Genomic DNA, 18,713 nt, shown 5'->3' on the forward strand with positions numbered 1-18,713 from the left:
TATGCTATTTAAAGATTTTTTACAAATCTTATATTTGAAAAGGTTTTGTATTTTTATAAAGAAACGCTTGCTTTGTAAAAACAAAGCAATACATTAAAACCAAGATATGCATTAAATATAATTTATTTAAATGTAAAGTATATGTTTCTATATATAAATTTTAACAATATTTAACAAGCGATATTTTATGTAACAATAAATAATTTTTTAACAATACTGTAACTGTTAAATAGGTGTTCTCCAGGTATGAAAAACATAGACAGTTAATCCTAGAAGAAATTTTTACTTCCCTTGCGAGACTACCAACTAGCAAGAGGAGTTTGAGAAACTTCAGGTAATTTCTGATGTAGATTGATAATATGTAGGCAGTAGCATTTACAGTTTTGTAGATGTAAGATTTTAGGCTTCAGTATCAACTTGGTCTTTAAAACTCTGTGACTCCACAAGCCATTCTTGGTTAAAGGTTGATATTGCAAAACCTCTACAGTAAGAGCACCTGTATTTTGTAATAATCACTGTTTCTTATGACATATTTATGCCTGCTTACAAATATAATTGAAATATATTATACTTTGTCTCACTAAGGATGTAAATAAATGTAATGTTAGCATGCATTCAGAGGTTTATTGCTGGAAAATTCTTTGGTTCTGTTTATATGGATTTTACATAATTTCTTCATTGCTAAAGCTTAATAGGAAAATTCTAGCTGAATTTCTTTGAGGTTACACTCAGACCACACTTTGCAAGTGTCATGGTTTAAGCTCAGCACCACGCTCACTCACTTCCCCCCTTTCCCCCACTCTGGGTGGGATGATATGGAGAATTGAAAGAATGTAGATCCCACAGGTTGAGATAAGAACAGTTTAATAAGTAAAGTACAATATAATGCTACCAATAATAATAATAAGGGAAATAACAAGAGGAGAGAATATAAACTGAAAAGGGGAAAGGAAAAAAACCCAATAATAAGCAGTGATACACAATACACTTGCTTACCACCCACTGACCGATACCCAGCCCAACCCGAGCAGCAATCGGTCCCTTCCGGGTAATTCACCCCAGTTTCTATACTGGGCATGATGTGCTGTGGTATGGAATACCCCTTTGGCCAGTTTGGGTCAGGTGTCCTGTCTCTGCTTCCTCCTGGCTTCTTGTGCCCCTCCTCACTGGCAGATGATGAGACTGAGAAGTCCTTGATCAGGGTAAGCGCTACTTGGCAAGAACAAAAACATTGCTGTGTTATCAGCATTATTCTCAAACTAAAGCCAAAACACAGCACTCCACCAGTTACTAGGAATGAGAAAAATAACTGTTACAACTGAACCCAGGACAGTATCCACCCCTTATTCCATACTGTTCATGTCATGGTCACATTTTTCAATATACCATGACTTTTTGTCTTTATATATATACACACACAGAGATATCATTCCTTAGTCCATGGAGTATCCCTATAAAGTTTGTTGAGTTCATTCAGTCCATGATGTCGGGCTTCATCTGTTGTAACAGTCTTTCAGGGCAGGAGAGACGATGTGTAGTGTTGGATTGTTGCCTGCTGACAACACCACTAAACTAGTCTGGTCATTGCTGAGCTCGCCTGGTTTCGTCAAAGTTCATTCTTTGTTGAGGTGATGATTGGAGGGAAATCAGGGTCAGTCGATGGTGACCTGAGGAAAGTTCTGGGAGACTCCCTCTGCTGCTGTCAGCTTTCCCATGACTTTATTCTCCGCTGATGATCATGACAGCACATATTTTCAAAGTCCGGACTGGCGGAGATGGGCATTTAGCTGCTATAGAAGTGTTATATATCAGGCAACAGCATATAATTGAATCCATTGGCTGTTTTCATCCAAAATTAAATCACCTTGAGGTACACATTGGACTTCCCCATATTTCCTCATTACACACCAATTACACCCAGGTCCTTGAGCAAAAGCAACATCACGAGTGGGTTTGCCTTTACCTGAAGCAGGAATAACCCAGACTGTCTTCCCCAACAAATTCTTTATGTGCACCACAGGAACTTTATCCCCCTCTACAGTATGTAAAAGTCGTGATTGGGCTGGACCCTGTTGGCAGATCCCCTAGTGTTGACCAACCAACATTTGGTAAATGTGTATCCCAGTGTTTGAAAGTCCCACCACCCATTGCTCTCAGGGTAGTTTTTAACAGCACATTGCACCGTTCGATTTTCCCAGAGGCTGGTGCATGGTAGGGGATGTGATATACCCACTCAATGCCATGCTCTTTGGCCCAAGTGTCTATGAGGTTGTTCCGGAAATGAGTCCCATTGTCTGACTCCTCTCTGGGGTGCCGTGTCGCCACAAAACTTGTCTCTCAAGGCCCAGGAGAGTGTTCCGGGCAGTGGCATGGGGCACAGCGTATGTTTCCAGCCATCCGGTGGTTGCTTCCACCATGGTAAGCACATAGCGCTTGCCTTGGTGGGTTGGTGGGAGTGTGATATAGTCAATCTGCCAGGCCTCCCCATACTTGTACTTCAGCCATCGTCCTCCATACAGAGAGGCTTTAACTGCTTGGCTTGCTTAATTGCAGCACATGTTTCACTTTCGTGAATAACCTGGGCAATAGTGTCCATTGTTAAGTCCACCCCTCGATCACGAGCCCATCTATATGTTGCATCTCTGCCTTGATGGCCTGAGGTGTCATGGGCCCACCTGGCTAGAAATAATTCAACCTCATGTTGCCAATCTAAGTCCATCTGAGCCACTTAAATCTTAGCAGCTTTATCCACTTGCTGGTTGTTCTGGTGTTCCTCAGTGGCCTGACTCTTGGGTACATGAGCATCTACGTGGCGTACCTTCACCACCAGGTTCTGCACCTGGGCAGCAATATCTTGCTACAGTGCAGCAGCCCAGATGGGTTTCCCTCTGTTTTGCCAGTTCTTCTGCTTCCATTGCTGCAACCACCCCCACAGGGCATTTGCCACCATCCATGAGTCAGTGTAGAGATAAAGCACTGGCCATTATTCTTGTTCAGCAATGTCCAAGGCCAGCTGGATGGCTTTCACCTCTGCAAACTGACTCCATTCACCCTCTCCTTCAGCAGTTTCTGCAACTTGTCACAGGGGACTCCACACAGCTGCCTTCCATCTCCAATGCTTTCCCACAATAGGGCAGGACCCATCAGTAAACAAGGCATATTGCTTTTCACTCTCTGACAGTTCATTAGATGGTGGGGCCTCTTCAGCATGCATCACCTCCTCTTCTGGTGACATCCCAAAACCTTTGCCCTCTGGCCAGTCCATGATGACTTCTACAATTCCTGGATGACTGGGATTTCCTATCCGAGCTCATTGTGTAATTAGTGCGGCCCACTTACTCCATGTAGCATCAGTTGCATGATGTGTAGAGGAGACCCTGCCTTTGAACATCCAGCCCAGCAGAGGCAACCGGGGTGCCAGGAGGAGCTGTGTTTCAGTGCCAATCACTTCTGAGGCAGCTCGAACCCCTTCATAGGCTGCCAGTATCTCTTTTTCAGTGGGAGTGTAGCTGGCCTCGGATCCTTTATATCCCCGACTCCAAAAGCCGAGGGGTCGACCTCGAGTCTCCCCTGGAGCTTTCTGCCAGAGGCTTTAGGTAGGACCATTCTCCCTGGCTGTGGTGTAGAGAACTTCCTTCACATCTGGCCCAGCCCGGACTGGTCCAAGGGCTACTGCATGAACTATTTCTCCTTTAATTTGTTCAAAGGCTTGTTGTTGCTCAGGGCCCCATTTGACATCATTCTTCTTCTAGGTCACATGATAGAGAGGGCTTAGAATCAGACTGTAATTTGGGATGTGCATTCTCCAGAACCCCACAACCCCTAAGTAAGCTTGTGTTTCTTTCTTGTTAGTTGGTGGAGACGTTGCTGTTATTTTCTTGATCACATCTGTGGGGATCTGGCGACATCTGTCTTGCCATTTTATTCCTAAAAACTGGATTTCCTGTGCAGGTCCCTTGGCCTTACTCCGTTTTATGGCAAAACCGGTTTTCAGAAGGACACCTTGCTGCAGTGTTTTTTCCTTTGCCATCAGATCCAGAGACATCCTTTTTCCATTGAGGGTACTGGGTCATGTTGAGCAGGGCTCGGTAGACATAGGCCAAGCCCTAGCACGTTACAATTATTTGTACCTCTCTAGTATTGCCGGCACAACAGCACACCTTGTCTAAATGTTTTACTAGTTTTTCTGGATTTTGCACTTGTTCAGGGATGAAGTTCCAAAGCACTGGAGGTGCCCACTGGCCTAGGTACTTGTCCATACTATCCCACACACCCTGCCACTCATGACTGTCCAGCCTCGGGAAGATATCCTTCTGGTATTCTTAGATAATTGTTTACATTGAACAAGACCTGAACCATGTGCAGCAACGTGCTGGTTCCCAGCAAAAAGACCAGGTTGGTTTCAAGGGTGTTCAAAGATATTTAAAATCTTTAAAATTATTAAATGCTGCTGTAAATAGCCTCGTGGGGGAGTGAAAGGTGTGAGGGAATGTCTCCTCCATAGGTTGGTCCTCTGCAGGGGGAAAAAAACAAAGTGTAATTATTAATAATTCCCATTACATCGCTCCCAAAGTATAGAGGTGATGGTCATGCTGAGAACACATACCAGGTTAGTTTTATGATCAATTATTCTGTTGTATCACAAGCCATTACCATAAAGTACAGCGAAACAAGAACCTTAGCCCAGTCCCCCAGCAAATACTGGCTGCAATAAGGTGTGACATAGCAAAACTCTGAGACCAAGCGCAACAACTCTGAGAGCAAATAAATAAACATTGTGATGAGTGACTATTAATCCAAAACAATGAATGCTTATCACAAATACGATTAGACACACTCTGGTCTGATCTGTTGTTATCTCAACCCTTCGTGCCACATGTTGGACGCCAAAAAAGGGCTATGGTGGTTTAAGCCCAGCTGGTAACTCAGCACAATGCAGCCACTCGCTCACCCCCCCCTCCCCCCTGCTTCCCCCCTCCGGGCAGGATGGGGAGGATAATCGAGAGAATGTAAACCCCATGGTTTACAATCTAATACTTCTTTGAATGAGTTTCATTTACAAACTATTCAGTTCACTTTAACTGTTGTCGTGGTTTGAGCCCAGCCGGTAACTCAGAACCACACAGCCGCTCGCTCACTCCCCCCCCCACTTCTTCCTCCCCCCCGCTCCTGGAGGGATGGGGAGGAGAATGGGAAGAATGTAACTCCCACGGGTTGAGATAAGAGCAGTCCCGCAACTAAGGTATAATACAAAACCACTACTGCTACCACCAATGATAATAATGATTAGTGAAATAACAAGGGGAGAGGATACAATTGCTCACCACCCGCCGACCGATACCCAGCCCGACCCGAGCAGTGATCAGGGCCTTCCGGGTAACTCCCCCCGGTTTATATACTGGGCATGACGTGCTGTGGTATGGAATACCCCTTTGGCTAGTTTGGGTCAGGTGTCCTGTCTCTGCTTCCTCCCGGCTTCCCCTCCTCCCTGGCAAAGCATGAGACTGAGAAAGTCCTTGGTTGGAATAAACATTACTTAGCAACAACTAAAAACATCAGTGTTATCAGCGTTGTTCCCAGGCTGAAAGTTAAAAAACACAGCACTGCACCAGCTACTAAGAAGGAGAAAAAATGACTGCTATAGCTGAACCCAGGACAGTATCCACCCCTTATTCCATACCATTCATGTCATGCTCAGATCCCACATCTCTCAGCACACCATCACCCCTGTCCCATATATACACATATATATATACACCCACACCCACACACAGAGAAAGATATCATTCCCTAGTCCATGGACCAATCCCTGTAAAATTGCTGAACTCATCCAGTCCATGATGTCAGGCTCCATCTCTTGTAATAGTCTTTCAGGGCAGGAGGGACGGTGTGTAGTGTTGGGTTGTTGCCTGCTGATGATACCGCCAAACTCGTCTGGTCACTGCTGAGCTCATCTGGTTTCCTCAAAATTCATTCTTTGTTGAGGTGATGATCGGAGGGAAGTCAGGGTCAATTGCTGGCGACCTGAAGATATCTAGCTGGTGGGCTATAAAAGTGTTATAGAGCAGGCAACAGCATACAATTGAGTTCATTGGCTGTTTTCCCCCAAAATCAAATCCCCTTGAGGTACACATCGGACTTCCCCATCTTCCCGCATTACCCACCAAGTATATCCAGGTCCCTGAGCAAAAGCAACCCCACGAGTGGGTTTGCCTTTACCTGAAGCAGGAATAACCCAGACTGTCTTCCCCAACAAATTCTTTATGTGCACCACAGGAACTTTATCCCCCTCTACAGTACGTAAAAGTCGTGATTGGGCTGGGCCAGCCCTGTTGGCAGATCCCCTAGTGTTGACCAACCAACATTTGGTAAATGTGTATCCCAGTGTTTGAAAGTCCCACCACCCATTGCTCTCAGGGTAGTTTTTAACAGCACATTGCACCATTCGATTTTCCCAGAGGCTGGTGCACGGTAGGGGATGTGATATACCCACTCAATGCCATGCTCTTTGGCCCAAGTGTCTATGAGGTTGTTCCGGAAATGAGTCCCATTGTCTGACTCAATTCTCTCTGGGGTGCCGTGTCGCCACAAGACTTGTTTCTCAAGGCCCAGGATAGCGTTCCGGGCAGTGGCATGGGACACAGCGTATGTTTCCAGCCAGCCGGTGGTTGCTTCCACCATGGTAAGCACATAGCGCTTGCCTTGGTGGGTTGGTGGGAGTGTGATATAGTCAATCTGCCAGGCCTCCCCATGCTTGTACTTCAGCCATCGTCCTCCATACAGAGAGGCTTTAACTGCTTGGCTTGCTTAATTGCAGCACATGTTTCACATTCGTGAATAACCTGGGCAATAGTGTCCATCGTTAAGTCCACCCCTCGATCATGAGCCCATCTATATGTTGCATCTCTGCCTTGATGGCCTGAGGTGTCATGGGCCCACCGGGCTAAAAATAATTCATCCTTATGTTGCCAATCCAAGTCCATTTGAGCCACTTTAATCTTAGCAGCTTTATCCACTTGCTGGTTGTTCTGGTGTTCCTCAGTGGCCTGACTCTTGGGTACATGAGCATCTACGTGGCGTACCTTCACCACCAGGTTCTGCACCCGAGCAGCGATATCTTGCCACAATGCAGCAGCCCAGATGGGTTTACTTCTGCGTTGCCAGTTGCTCTGCTTCCATTGCTGCAACCACCCCCACAGGGCATTTGCCACCATCCATGAGTCAGTGTAGAGATAAAGCACTGGCCATTTTTCTCATTCAGCAATGTCCAAGGCCAGCTGGATGGCTTTCACCTCTGCAAACTGACTCCATTCACCCTCTCCCTCAGCAGTTTCTGCAACTTGTCCCAGGGGACTCCACACAGCTGCCTTCCATCTCCAATGCTTTCCCACAATAGGGCAGGACCCATCAGTAAACAAGGCATATTGCTTTTCACTCTCTGACAGTTCATTAGATGGTGGGGCCTCTTCAGCACGCGTCACCTCCTCTTCTGGTGACATCCCAAAATCTTTGCCCTCTGGCCAGTCCATGATGACTTCTAGAATTCCTGGACGACTGGGATTTCCTATTCGAGCTCGTTGTGTAATTAGTGCGGCCCACTTACTCCATGTAGCATCAGTTGCATGATGTGTAGAGGAGACCCTGCCTTTGAACATCCAGCCCAGCAGAGGCAACCGGGGTGCCAGGAGGAGCTGCGCTTCAGTTCCAATCACTTCTGAGGCAGCTCGAACCCCTTCATAGGCTGCCAGTATCTCTTTTTCAGTGGGAGTATAGCTGGCCTCGGATCCTTTATATCCCCGACTCCAAAAGCCAAGGGGTCGACCTCGAGTCTCCCCTGGAGCTTTCTGCCCGAGGCTCCAGGTAGGACCATTCTCCCCAGCTGCGGTATAGAGCACATTTTTCACATCTGGCCCGGCCCGGACTGGTCCAAGGGCTACTGCATGAACTATTTCTCGTTTAATTTGTTCAAAGGCTTGTTGTTGCTCAGGGCCCCATTTGACATCATTCTTCCTCTGGGTCACGTGGTAGAGAGGGCTTACAATCAGACTGTAATTTGGGATGTGCATTCTCCAGAACCCCACAACACCTAAGAAAGCTTGTGTTTCTTTCTTGTTAGTTGGTGGAGACATTGCTGTTATCTTGTTGATCACGTCTGTGGGGATCTGGCGGCGTCCATCTTGCCATTTTATTCCCAAAAATTGAATCTCCTGTGCAGGTCCCTTGACCTTATTCCGTTTTATGGCAAAACCGGCCTTCAGCAGGATTTGGATTATCTTCCTCCCTTTCTCAAAAACTTCTTCCTCTGTATCACCCCACACGATGATGTCATCAATGTATTGCAGGTGTTCTGGAGCTTGCCCCTGTTCCAGTGCAGTCTGGATCAATCCATGGCAGATGGTAGGGCTGTGTTTCCACCCCTGGGGCAGTCAGTTCCAAGTGTACTGGACGCCCCTCCAAGTGAAAGCAAACTGTGGCCTGCATTCTGCTGCCAAAGGGATTGAGAAAAATGCATTGGCAATATCAGTTGTGGCATACCACTTGGCTGCCTTTGACTCCAGTTCACATTGAAGTTCTAGCATGTCCGGTACGGCAGCACTCAATGGTGGTGTGACTTCGTTCAGGCCACGATAGTCTACTGTTAATCTCCACTCTCCATTAGACTTTGGCACTGGCCATATGGGGCTATTAAAGGGTGAGCGGGTCCTGCTGATCACTCCTTGGCTCTCCAGTCTGCGGATCAGCTTATGGATGGGAATCAAGGAGTCTCGGTTGGTGCGATATTGCTGCCGGTGCACTGTTGTGGTCGCAATTGGCACTTGTTGTTCTTCGACCTTCAGCAACCCCACAACAGAAGGATCCTCTGAGAGACCGGGCAAGGTGGACAGCTGCTTAATTTCCTCTGTCTCCAAGGCAGCGATACCAAAAGCCCATCTATACCCTTTTGGGTCTTTGAAATACCCTCTCCTGAGATAGTCTATGCCAAGGATGCATGGAGCCCCTGGACCAGTTACAATGGGGTGCTTTTGCCACTTCCTCCCAGTCAGGCTGATTTCAGCTTCCAGCATAGTTACCGCCTGGGATCCTCCTGTCACTCCAGAAAGATAAATGGGTTTCACCCCTTGATACCTTGATGGCATCAGAGTACACTGTGCACCGGTATCTACTAGAGCCTTATACTTCTGTGGGACTGATGTGCCAGGCCATCTGATCCACACAGTCCAGTAAACCCGATTATTCCTCTCCTCCACCTGGCTGGAGGCAGGGCCCCTCTAATAGTGATCACAAAATTCTCCACTTATGTCTTGTAGAAAGGGATTAGTATTCCTTATCACAGGAGCTGGAGTAAAATCAGCTCTTTCACTCCATCTGGGAAACTGCTCGCCAGAGACTGGAGCAGCAGCTTTCCTGGGAGGATCATCCTTGACCATTGTTCTCCTCTTCAGTTCACGCACCCGTTGCTCCAGAGCTGAAGTAGGTTTTCCATCCCACTTTCTCATATCTTCTCCATGATCCCACAGGTAAAACCATAGGGTGGCCCGTGGCGTGTACCTCCTATATTTTCTTTCTCGAGCAGTAGGGCACCTTCTGTTAATAGCTGAGACATGGGTTGGTACGCGTGGAGAGCTGGATAGATCGGATAAATCGTCTCTCAATTGTTTGAACTCCTGGGACAGTTTTTCCACAGCTGAAATGATGGAAGGGGTGAGATTGTCTTCGAACTCTCGGAGTTGACGAATCAGGCAATCCACTGTTGGTGATACTCCGTCATTCCAGGTCATTGATGCCAATGTGTGGGCATATGATGATGGCGCACTCCGTGTAAGTTTCTGCCACATGGGTCGTGTACATTCGACTTCATCTGGATCTACGGATGTGTTCCTGGCATCCGGCCTACGATAGATCATCTCTAGAATGGCTGATTCCCTCAGGGACTGGATGCCTTTCTCTATCGTGGTCCAGTTGGCTGAGCGAGTCATGACATCGTCCTTGTAGGGAAACCTTTCCTTCACAGCTGCCAAGAGTCGCCTCCAAAGGCTGAGGGCTTGCTTCTCTCTTACAATTGCTTTGTCAATTCCTCCTTCCTTAGCAAGTGATCCCAGCTGCTTGGCTTCCCTACCTTCTAGTTTGTGACCGTCGGCCCCATTGTCCCAGCATTGGAGCAACCAGGTGACTATGTGCTCCCCTGGAAGATGGGTGAAATCTTTTCGCATATTCCGGAGTTCGGTTGAGGTCCGGGGTCGAGAAGTGACCTCTTCTTCTTCTTCCTCTTCCTCTGACCCATGTAGTAGTAACTCTTGTTCAGATGCTGTTGCATGTAGTAATGGCATTGGGTCTTCATCTTTCTTCGCTTCATGGGTTGCTCTTTGTGCCTCTCGTTTGCTTTTGCTTACAGGGGCAACAGACATTGTCACAAACTGGCCATTTGGTTTAGCTGCAGTGTTTGTCACTGTGGTTGGAGTGGCTGCAGTGTCTGCCACTAGGATTGGAGTGGTTGCAATGTCTATTGCTGGGGTTGGTGCAGCTGTTGTGCTTGGGAGTTGAGTAACACCAACAGCTGCATTGTCTGTTGCTGTCGGGGTTTGAATAGCTACTGTGCTTGTCACTGGGGTTGGTGTAACTGCTGTATTTGAAGTTGGAGTAGTTGCGTTGTCTGTTGTGGTCAGGGTTTGAGTAGCTGTTGTGCTTGTCACTGGGGTTGATGTAGCTGCTGTACTTGGAGTAGCTGTGTTGACTGTTGTGGTCAGGGTCTGAGTAGCTGCTGTGCTTGTAGTTGGCATAGCTGCATTGTCTGTTGCTTTGCCATCAGATCCAGAGACATTTTTTTCCCTTTGAAGGTGCTGGATAGTGTTGAGCAGGGCTCTGTAGGCATAGGCCAAGCCCCAGCACGTTGCCAAGATTTGTCCCTCTCTGGTATAACCAGGACGACAGCACACCTCGTTTAAGTGTTTTACTAGTTTTTCCGGATGTTGCACTTGTTCAGTGGTGAAGTTCCAAAGCACTGGAGGGGCCCACTGGCCTAGGTACTTGCCCATACTATCCCACACACCCTGCCACTCATAACTGTCCAGCCTCAGGGAAAATCTCCTGGTGGTCCTCCTATATCGTCGTCTAACCCTAGACCAGATTCGAACCTGATACTGCTGAATTTTTGAGATTAAACGAAATAGGATGTTCCTACGACGGGATGGCCGTGGGTAAAACACACTCCGTATGTTTGCCAACATGCTGATCCCCAGCACAATCAGCAGGCAGGTTTCAAGGGTACTCAAAGGCCATCTAAAACCTTCAGAACTCTCAACTGCTGTTGCAAATAGGCTGGTGGGGGAACGGGGGGTGAAAGAGAATGCTTCCTTCGTAAGTTTACCCCCCGAGGAGAAAAAAAAAGATATGCAATTGCTAAAATATTTCATTATATACCTCCCAATGTATAGTGGTGATGGCCACGCTGGAAGCACAAACCAGACCAGTTTCATGATCAATGAGTCTATTGTATTACAAGTCATTACCATGAAGTACAGTGAAACAAGAACCTTAGCCCAGGCCCCCCAGCCGATAAACGCTAAAACAGCAAATAGTGGCTGTAAGGAAGGTACAACATGCTGAAGCTCTGAGATCAAGCGCAACAAGTCTGAGAGCCAAATAATCACCATTGTGACGAGTAGTAACAATGAACGCTTATCACAAATATGATAAAACACACTCTGGTCAGATCTGTTTTTATCTCAACCTTTCGTGCCCCACGTTGGGCGCCAAAAAGAACTGTCGTGGTTTGAGCCCAGCCGGTAACTCAGAACCACACAGCCGCTCGCTCACTCCCCCCCCCCCCTTCTTCCTCCCCCCGCTCCCGGAGGGATGGGGAGGAGAATGGGAAGAATGTAACTCCCACGGGTTGAGATAAGAGCAGTCCCGCAACTAAGGTATAATACAAAACCACTACTGCTACCACCAGTGATAATAACGATTAGTGAAATAACAAGGGGAGAGGATACAATTGCTCACCACCCGCCGACCGATACCCAGCCCGACCCGAGCAGTGATCTGGGCCTTCCGGGTAACTCCCCCCGGTTTATATACTGGGCATGACGTGCTGTGGTATGGAATACCCCTTTGGCCAGTTTGGGTCAGGTGTCCTGTCTCTGCTTCCTCCCGGCTTCCCCTCCTCCCTGGCAAAGCATGAGACTGAGAAAGTCCTTGGTTGGAATAAACATTACTTAGCAACAACTAAAAACATCAGTGTTATCAGCGTTGTTCCCAGGCTGAAAGTTAAAAAACACAGCACTGCACCATCTACTAAGAAGGAGAAAAATGACTGCTATAGCTGAACCCAGGACAACTGTCTTTAGAGCACTTAAGCTGGATTTCAGTGCATCTTCTCAATAATAGTATGGGTTCAGGTTCAATTTGAGAGAGAATCTTACTGGAACTGGATTTCAGTTAAAGTTGAGGTTGGACGCTTTAAATGATTCTAAAACATTTGTCATTGGCATTCATTTAGTCCTTGCTTGCATACATTTTTTTCCCTGTGACAGACAAATTGTCAATGAAATAAAGTGTCCAATCCAGGGTGAATGAATAGGAAATATCCAGGAAAAAAAGTTCACTGAAACTTTGAGTTTGAATTCAGCAACCTTAATATTACCATGAGTGCTTGTTCCTAGTATTTCCTGTTGGTTTAGTTATAGACATCAGAGAGATCAGTCAAATATGAAGGTGGTAGGCATAGAAGCATAAATGGTAGATACCCTTTTTGAATTGGGACTTTTACTAGAAGGAATTCACTATCTCAAGGCCACAATGACTGCACTGTTTATCCCTGGACTCCTAGCTCTGATCTGTTGAAAGACATTCCTTGTGTGTGGCTACAGTCATGAAGGGTACAGCTTACCTAAAACGTGATATGAAAAAATTCTCTCTTTACAAGTAATCAAAAATAACTTCATAAATATAATAATTGCAGTCTGGTTTGTCCCCAGTTATTATTTTGATAATTTGGGGAGAATGATGTCAGAGATTATCACCTTTTCATATTGTTACGGGTAGCATTAAGTGGTGTTGATGTACACATGGGTAGTAAACACCGTACTATTTGTCAGGTTAAATCACTTGGAAGGGGAGAAATGCGAGGTGGAGTGTATTTGTACTGGTCATACTAACTTAAAAGATATTGATATTGTACATAATAAGTCTCTTATTAAGTGCCTTATGATGTAGGTCTTTGATTTATTAAATATTTCTGTAGATTTTTCAGCTGCTGAACTTCATGGATATTCTGATTGCGCATCTGTGAGCTGTTTCAGTTCAGCTCTTTGGCTGGAGAATAGTACTTACTTTTTTTTGTTAGACCAAATCTTTCACTGCATAAGATAGAAGCAAATGACTAGATAAATTTCTAGAACACAAATTTCTAGCTGTGGTAATAATTTTAGAAAGATCTTACTTAGGACCAAAAGTTTGGATGGGGTTTTTTTTTTTTTTGTCTTTTTTGTTTAGTTTTAGCGTAAATGCTGTCTTTTCTTATTAACAGGTTAAACAGCAGTGACACTTATGGAGAGCCTATGTATATTCAGATGGTAACGGCACTAGTTCTGCAGCTTATTCAGTGTGTGGTGCATTTGCCATCAACAGAAAAAGATTCTAATTCAGAGGAGGAATCAAACAAAAAAGTAAGATTTTTTTTTTTTTTTTTTTTAAGAGCCATAATTTTTGTGTGTGTGCAGGAAATACTTTGTAGGTATAATATTTTATGGTGGTGCTCTAGTAATTAAGCATTGTAATTTTATGTCTGCTGGAATTATTCGATGAATGAGAAATGCTGATCTGGAAGTCATATTTCTGTGTATGTTAAAATATTAGACAAATAAATCTTGTTATTTTTAGGTGGATCAAGATGTGCTTATTACTAACTCATATGAAACAGCTATGAGAACAGCACAAAACTTCCTTTCTATTTTCCTTAAGAAGTAAGTACTGTTGCATTCTTTCGTGTATTGATGAAACCAACTCCAAATAAAATGTCACACCTTAAGACAAACCAAACCACTTTGCAATGCTAAGTGCCTACTAATAAAGTTACTTATAGCAATAGATATTTAGATCCCTAAGAGAGCTACCTATACGGACAAAAATTTTTATCGCACAGAAATTTTGCAGGGATTTCTTTACACATTTAAGAATCTGTCTGATAGTTTATGTAGGATCCTTTTATCGGGGTCTTTTACTCCTCTGATGCATGGAATAGAAGGCTGAGTAAATATTTTAAGTGATGAAATCAGATACTTTCTGAATGAAAAAAATATAAAAACCCTAAAATTACTTTCATTTAGATAAAGTTAGGAATGTCAATAGCTCAACAGGGGAAAAAACTATACCTGAATAACAAAGGGATTTATAACAAAAAGTCCTGAGGTTTTTATCATGTTAATTTCTACTTTTATGCCAAAAGGCTATTTACGAGCCATCTAGCCATCTTTGCATACTTCTAGTATCATATAAGTGAAACACTATCAGGTAGCGTAATATTGAGATTTCTTATAATTGTGAGATAAGTCAGACCAGGTTTAAGGACACAATACCTCCTAAATACTCCACTCTATCTTCAGCTTTAGAATTTTACCTACTTTGTCTATCCAAATTAATGCAGACTTTAACTCAAAACAATAAAAAAAAAAATAAATCTTAGGAACAAAATTCTGCTATCCTGGATTAGCTGCTTTACTTGCAGTGCAACTTGGAGTGATAACCATTTAAAACTATTTGTCTGTAAATGGATAAAAGCAATTTTTCTGCTAATAATTTGGATATTTAAAAAAAAAATTGCATAAAACTAGTTTTCTGGTTAAACATAGGTTTACTTCTATTTGCATCAGAAGATAAGCTTAAGTGTCTCTTAAATTCACTTAAAAATGCATTTTCTTTTGAACAGGTGTGGCAGTAAACAAGGGGAAGAAGATTACAGACCACTTTTTGAGAACTTCATTCAAGATCTTCTTTCCACAGTCAATAAACCAGAATGGCCAGCTGCAGAGTTGCTACTTAGTTTATTAGGAAGGCTACTGGTAAGAGCTTCTTGTTTTTTAACTATTATAATAATTTAGTTCTTATTACAATGCAACTTGCTTATTTCAGCTCAAACTATTACAGGAATGCTTTCCAATTTGTCGACACACATGCAGCATTTAAGGATTTTATTACATGTTATCGCTATTATGTAATGCATAGAAAAAAATAAAATTTAGGTCAGAAGATCATTGATATGAAACTTGGTAAAGGTCATATGTATACGGTTTCTCATGGAAGTCCACATTGAAAAATGCCATTGTATAGCATCTAATAAGTATAGATATTCATTGGGAATAAAGTCAGACTGTAATTATTCATGTTAAATACTCTGGACAATTCCTTTAGTACAGAACCTGCAAACAGTTAAGTAGTTTTTTCTTTTAACAGTAATAGTACATTTACTTATGGAATGTGATGTTTTAAAGAATGTGAATATTTTCATTTATGTGTTTTTTGAGAGTTGTTCATTATTACAATGTAATTAACACAGTAATTTGATCTGTTTCTTGGAAAAATATTTTATGGTCCTGTTCCTGGTAAAATGTAACTTTCTTTATACTTACATAAATAATGAGGAAGTTGCATTATGGTGTTTAAGATCTATACTATTGCAAAGGATATCTGCTCTACTAGATGTCCATTTTATTTTATAAAAATGTGTATTTAAAAAAAAATGTGAAAGGGCATCTTTGTAGAGGGAGACCCAATAAAGGAAAAGATTAATGTAAAGTAAGGAGTGTATCTGATGTAATAGTAAATTACACAATTTTATGCAGTGTGGAAGTTATGTGGAATTTTTAAGAAGGTCAAGCAATGTCTTTTGAGAAGAATTTCAGTTGCATAAATAGATAGTTTTTCTAACAGTTTATTCTGCTTTTCTTAGGTTCACCAGTTCAGTAACAAATCTACAGAAATGGCTTTAAGAGTTGCATCACTTGACTATCTCGGAACTGTGGCTGCAAGACTCAGGAAAGATGCAGTCACTAGCAAAATGGATCAAGGATCTATAGCCAGAATCCTCAAACAGGTGTGTGAGAGATTCCATGTCAGCTGGATTGAGATGTAGTCATTTAAAAATTTCAACATTTTAAAGATGTATGAAAAACTGGCATTGTGGAGAATGAGTTTTCATTGTTGTTCAGATTTCTGAATCAAATATACTCAATTTATAAGTATCATATTTGTTAATTCATTACTTTCTCACACCATCTCCCTAGTGATCATGTTAAGTGGTTAATTACAATGGTAAAACCAGTTTTCTTGTGACAATATAGAGGACATAATGGAAGGACAGTTGGATTTTATCTTAAGAGGCCTTAAAAATATATGTGTGTGTATGTATGCATTTGCTATTGCAAAGTGGTAATTGAGCTTATGGCACTCATACACAGGCTTTAAAGAGTTAAACTGTTAGTAAGGTTAGCTTTTATGTGATGTAGCTGGTATTGGTTGGGGTTTGGGGAGAGGTTGGTTGTTTGGGGGTATTTTTGTCTGGTTTTGTTTGGGTTTTTTGCTTGTGGTTTGGTTTTGTTGATTGTTTTTGGTGTTGTGGGGTTTTTGTTTATTTATTTGCTAGACTTGCATATATCTTTCATTAGAGAATGCTTATTTTCATTTCTGCTAATGCTGTTTATCAAAATGTCTCCAGATGTGCAAGGGTGGCAGCAATTAACAGAGCAGTGTAGGCATTTGGGCTCTGTAGTACATAGTATGATGACAAAATCTTGGGTCTTATTTGTCCTTTTTAAAATGTGGACTTGCACATTTCTTATGGATGCTATATATTTCTTTCTGAACTACTAATTTTTCTCAGCATGATTAGATCCATAGTTGAATTATACTACGTATCATGTCAAATCTTTGTCTGTGCCTTAATATAATTTATACTTCTATGTGCTAAGGGGTTATTGTTCTCCTCTGTTGGCAGTGATTTTGACAATTCTACATTAAACTTCACAGGGAAATATTTTAGAAGAATCATTTTCTCTTTCCTTATCTCCAGCAGTTATATAACAGTATTGAAAGATATTCTAAAAATATACATACCTGAATGGTGACCTGAATTTTTCTTTTTGTTTGGGGTTTTTTTACGGGATTGGGCAGTAACTAGACATTGGCATCTGCAGAAAATAAAGTTGCTGTGTGCAATTGAGTGCTAAAAGCATTTTTTTTTTTTCAGTTACTCAGGAAACTTAACATCAATGATGGTAGATAGCACCATCCATACATTGTGGAAGGTGTGTACTATACAGTACACTCAGAGTAAACAGTGTGTTGTTTATAAATGATTTGTAACATAAGAACAAGTAACTACTTGGAAATGTGTAGGTGACAGCTAAGCTTCAGTTTGTTATTCAACTGGCAGGAAAATAAGATCCATTGATAGACATTCAGCTTTAGTCATTAGAAAGATCTTAAATTTTTGTTTTCATTCAGAAATGAACTTATACCTCTACAGATTTTTCTTTCCTGCTGAATTGAATACTTAGACACTGTTGGATATTTCCTTCTACCCTCTGATACCATTGCCACGATATTCCCCAATGATTAATGAATGCTTATAAGTGTCTGCTGCAGTTTGGACTCATGAACCATAGAATTAGATTTAGGAGAAATTCTATTCTGTTTTGACATTTTTAAACAGTAGATTTTTTTTCATACGAATCTGTCATAGATTGTCAAATTGATTTGAACACTTGCGCATGCTTTTCATTAGCTTATCTCTTGATACACTGTACTTCTGGACTTCTGACTGTACCTTTTTCTAGTTGCTGATGTTTGCAAGCTATATTATGTGCTGCATTTGTGACAAGATTCTCAATCTGTGCTGTTCATACAGAAGTTAAGATGGTTGTAAGTTACAAGTCATATTGCCAAAGAAGAAAAATGGTTTGTAGCTGAAGAAGTTTAAGCCAGGAATTATTCTTCTACTTTTATTATCAATATGTTGCAGGCTTCACAGTTTCTTTCTGTTTGTTCCAGACATTTTACTTGTTTGAAAATACCTAGGCAGTTAAGGTTCATCAAGCAACTTTTTTTTTTTTTTCAGCCTTTTATCCACAGAATTTAACATTGGTTGAAGGCCAGGCTTTCAAATCACAATTTGCACCTATATTAGGGTGCCCAAAATATATATATATGCACTGTAGACATGTTTTGAATTCTTGAATTCATTTTGGAAAAAAATAAATTTTTTTCTGCTGTAGCATCAGCAATTGCAAGGACCTGTGTATCTCAGTATAGTACTAGGGGGAAAAAAGGGTGGTTTATGTTTTGGGCTTATGCTGCCTTGTAGATGTTGAGAAAGTTAGTTTCTGATTCATTAACAAGTTAATTGATACTGATTTATTCTCTATAGCCCCTATATGGGGAGAAGTACATTGTCCAACAGTCATTTACAAAATTGTTCAATTTACATAGGCTAGAACTATTTAAAAGGTTCTGTTTTTGGCATTCATACAGTTTATTCACAAATGTGATATAGTCTCCAGTGCTAGTTCTCAGATTAATATTTCATATGTAATCCTTTTTGTGCATCTTAAAAGTGCTTCACAGGAAAATTAATATTACCCTATTCTGTAGATAGGCTTTATGCACTAGGTGGCATTTTTATAAAATGTATGTTTGTTCTCAAGTTTTTTGACTGGTAGAAA

General features: G+C 42.4%; 1 protein-coding gene across 1 annotated transcript in view; it reads left to right on the forward strand.

Annotated features, from left to right (window-relative positions):
- LOC115601763 (nipped-B-like protein) overlaps window positions 1-18,713 on the forward strand; it is a 158,120-nt gene that overhangs the window by 114,680 nt on the left and 24,727 nt on the right. Inside the window, exons 20-24 of the mRNA XM_030472147.1 lie at window positions 234-334; window positions 13,526-13,664; window positions 13,879-13,961; window positions 14,924-15,056; window positions 15,944-16,087. Coding sequence (XP_030328007.1) covers window positions 234-334; window positions 13,526-13,664; window positions 13,879-13,961; window positions 14,924-15,056; window positions 15,944-16,087 — 600 coding nt within the window. The remainder of the gene's footprint in view (window positions 1-233; window positions 335-13,525; window positions 13,665-13,878; window positions 13,962-14,923; window positions 15,057-15,943; window positions 16,088-18,713) is intronic.

The sequence above is a fragment of the Strigops habroptila genome, chromosome W (assembly GCF_004027225.2).
Source record: "Strigops habroptila isolate Jane chromosome W, bStrHab1.2.pri, whole genome shotgun sequence".
Classification (NCBI taxonomy): Eukaryota; Metazoa; Chordata; class Aves; order Psittaciformes; family Psittacidae; genus Strigops; species Strigops habroptila.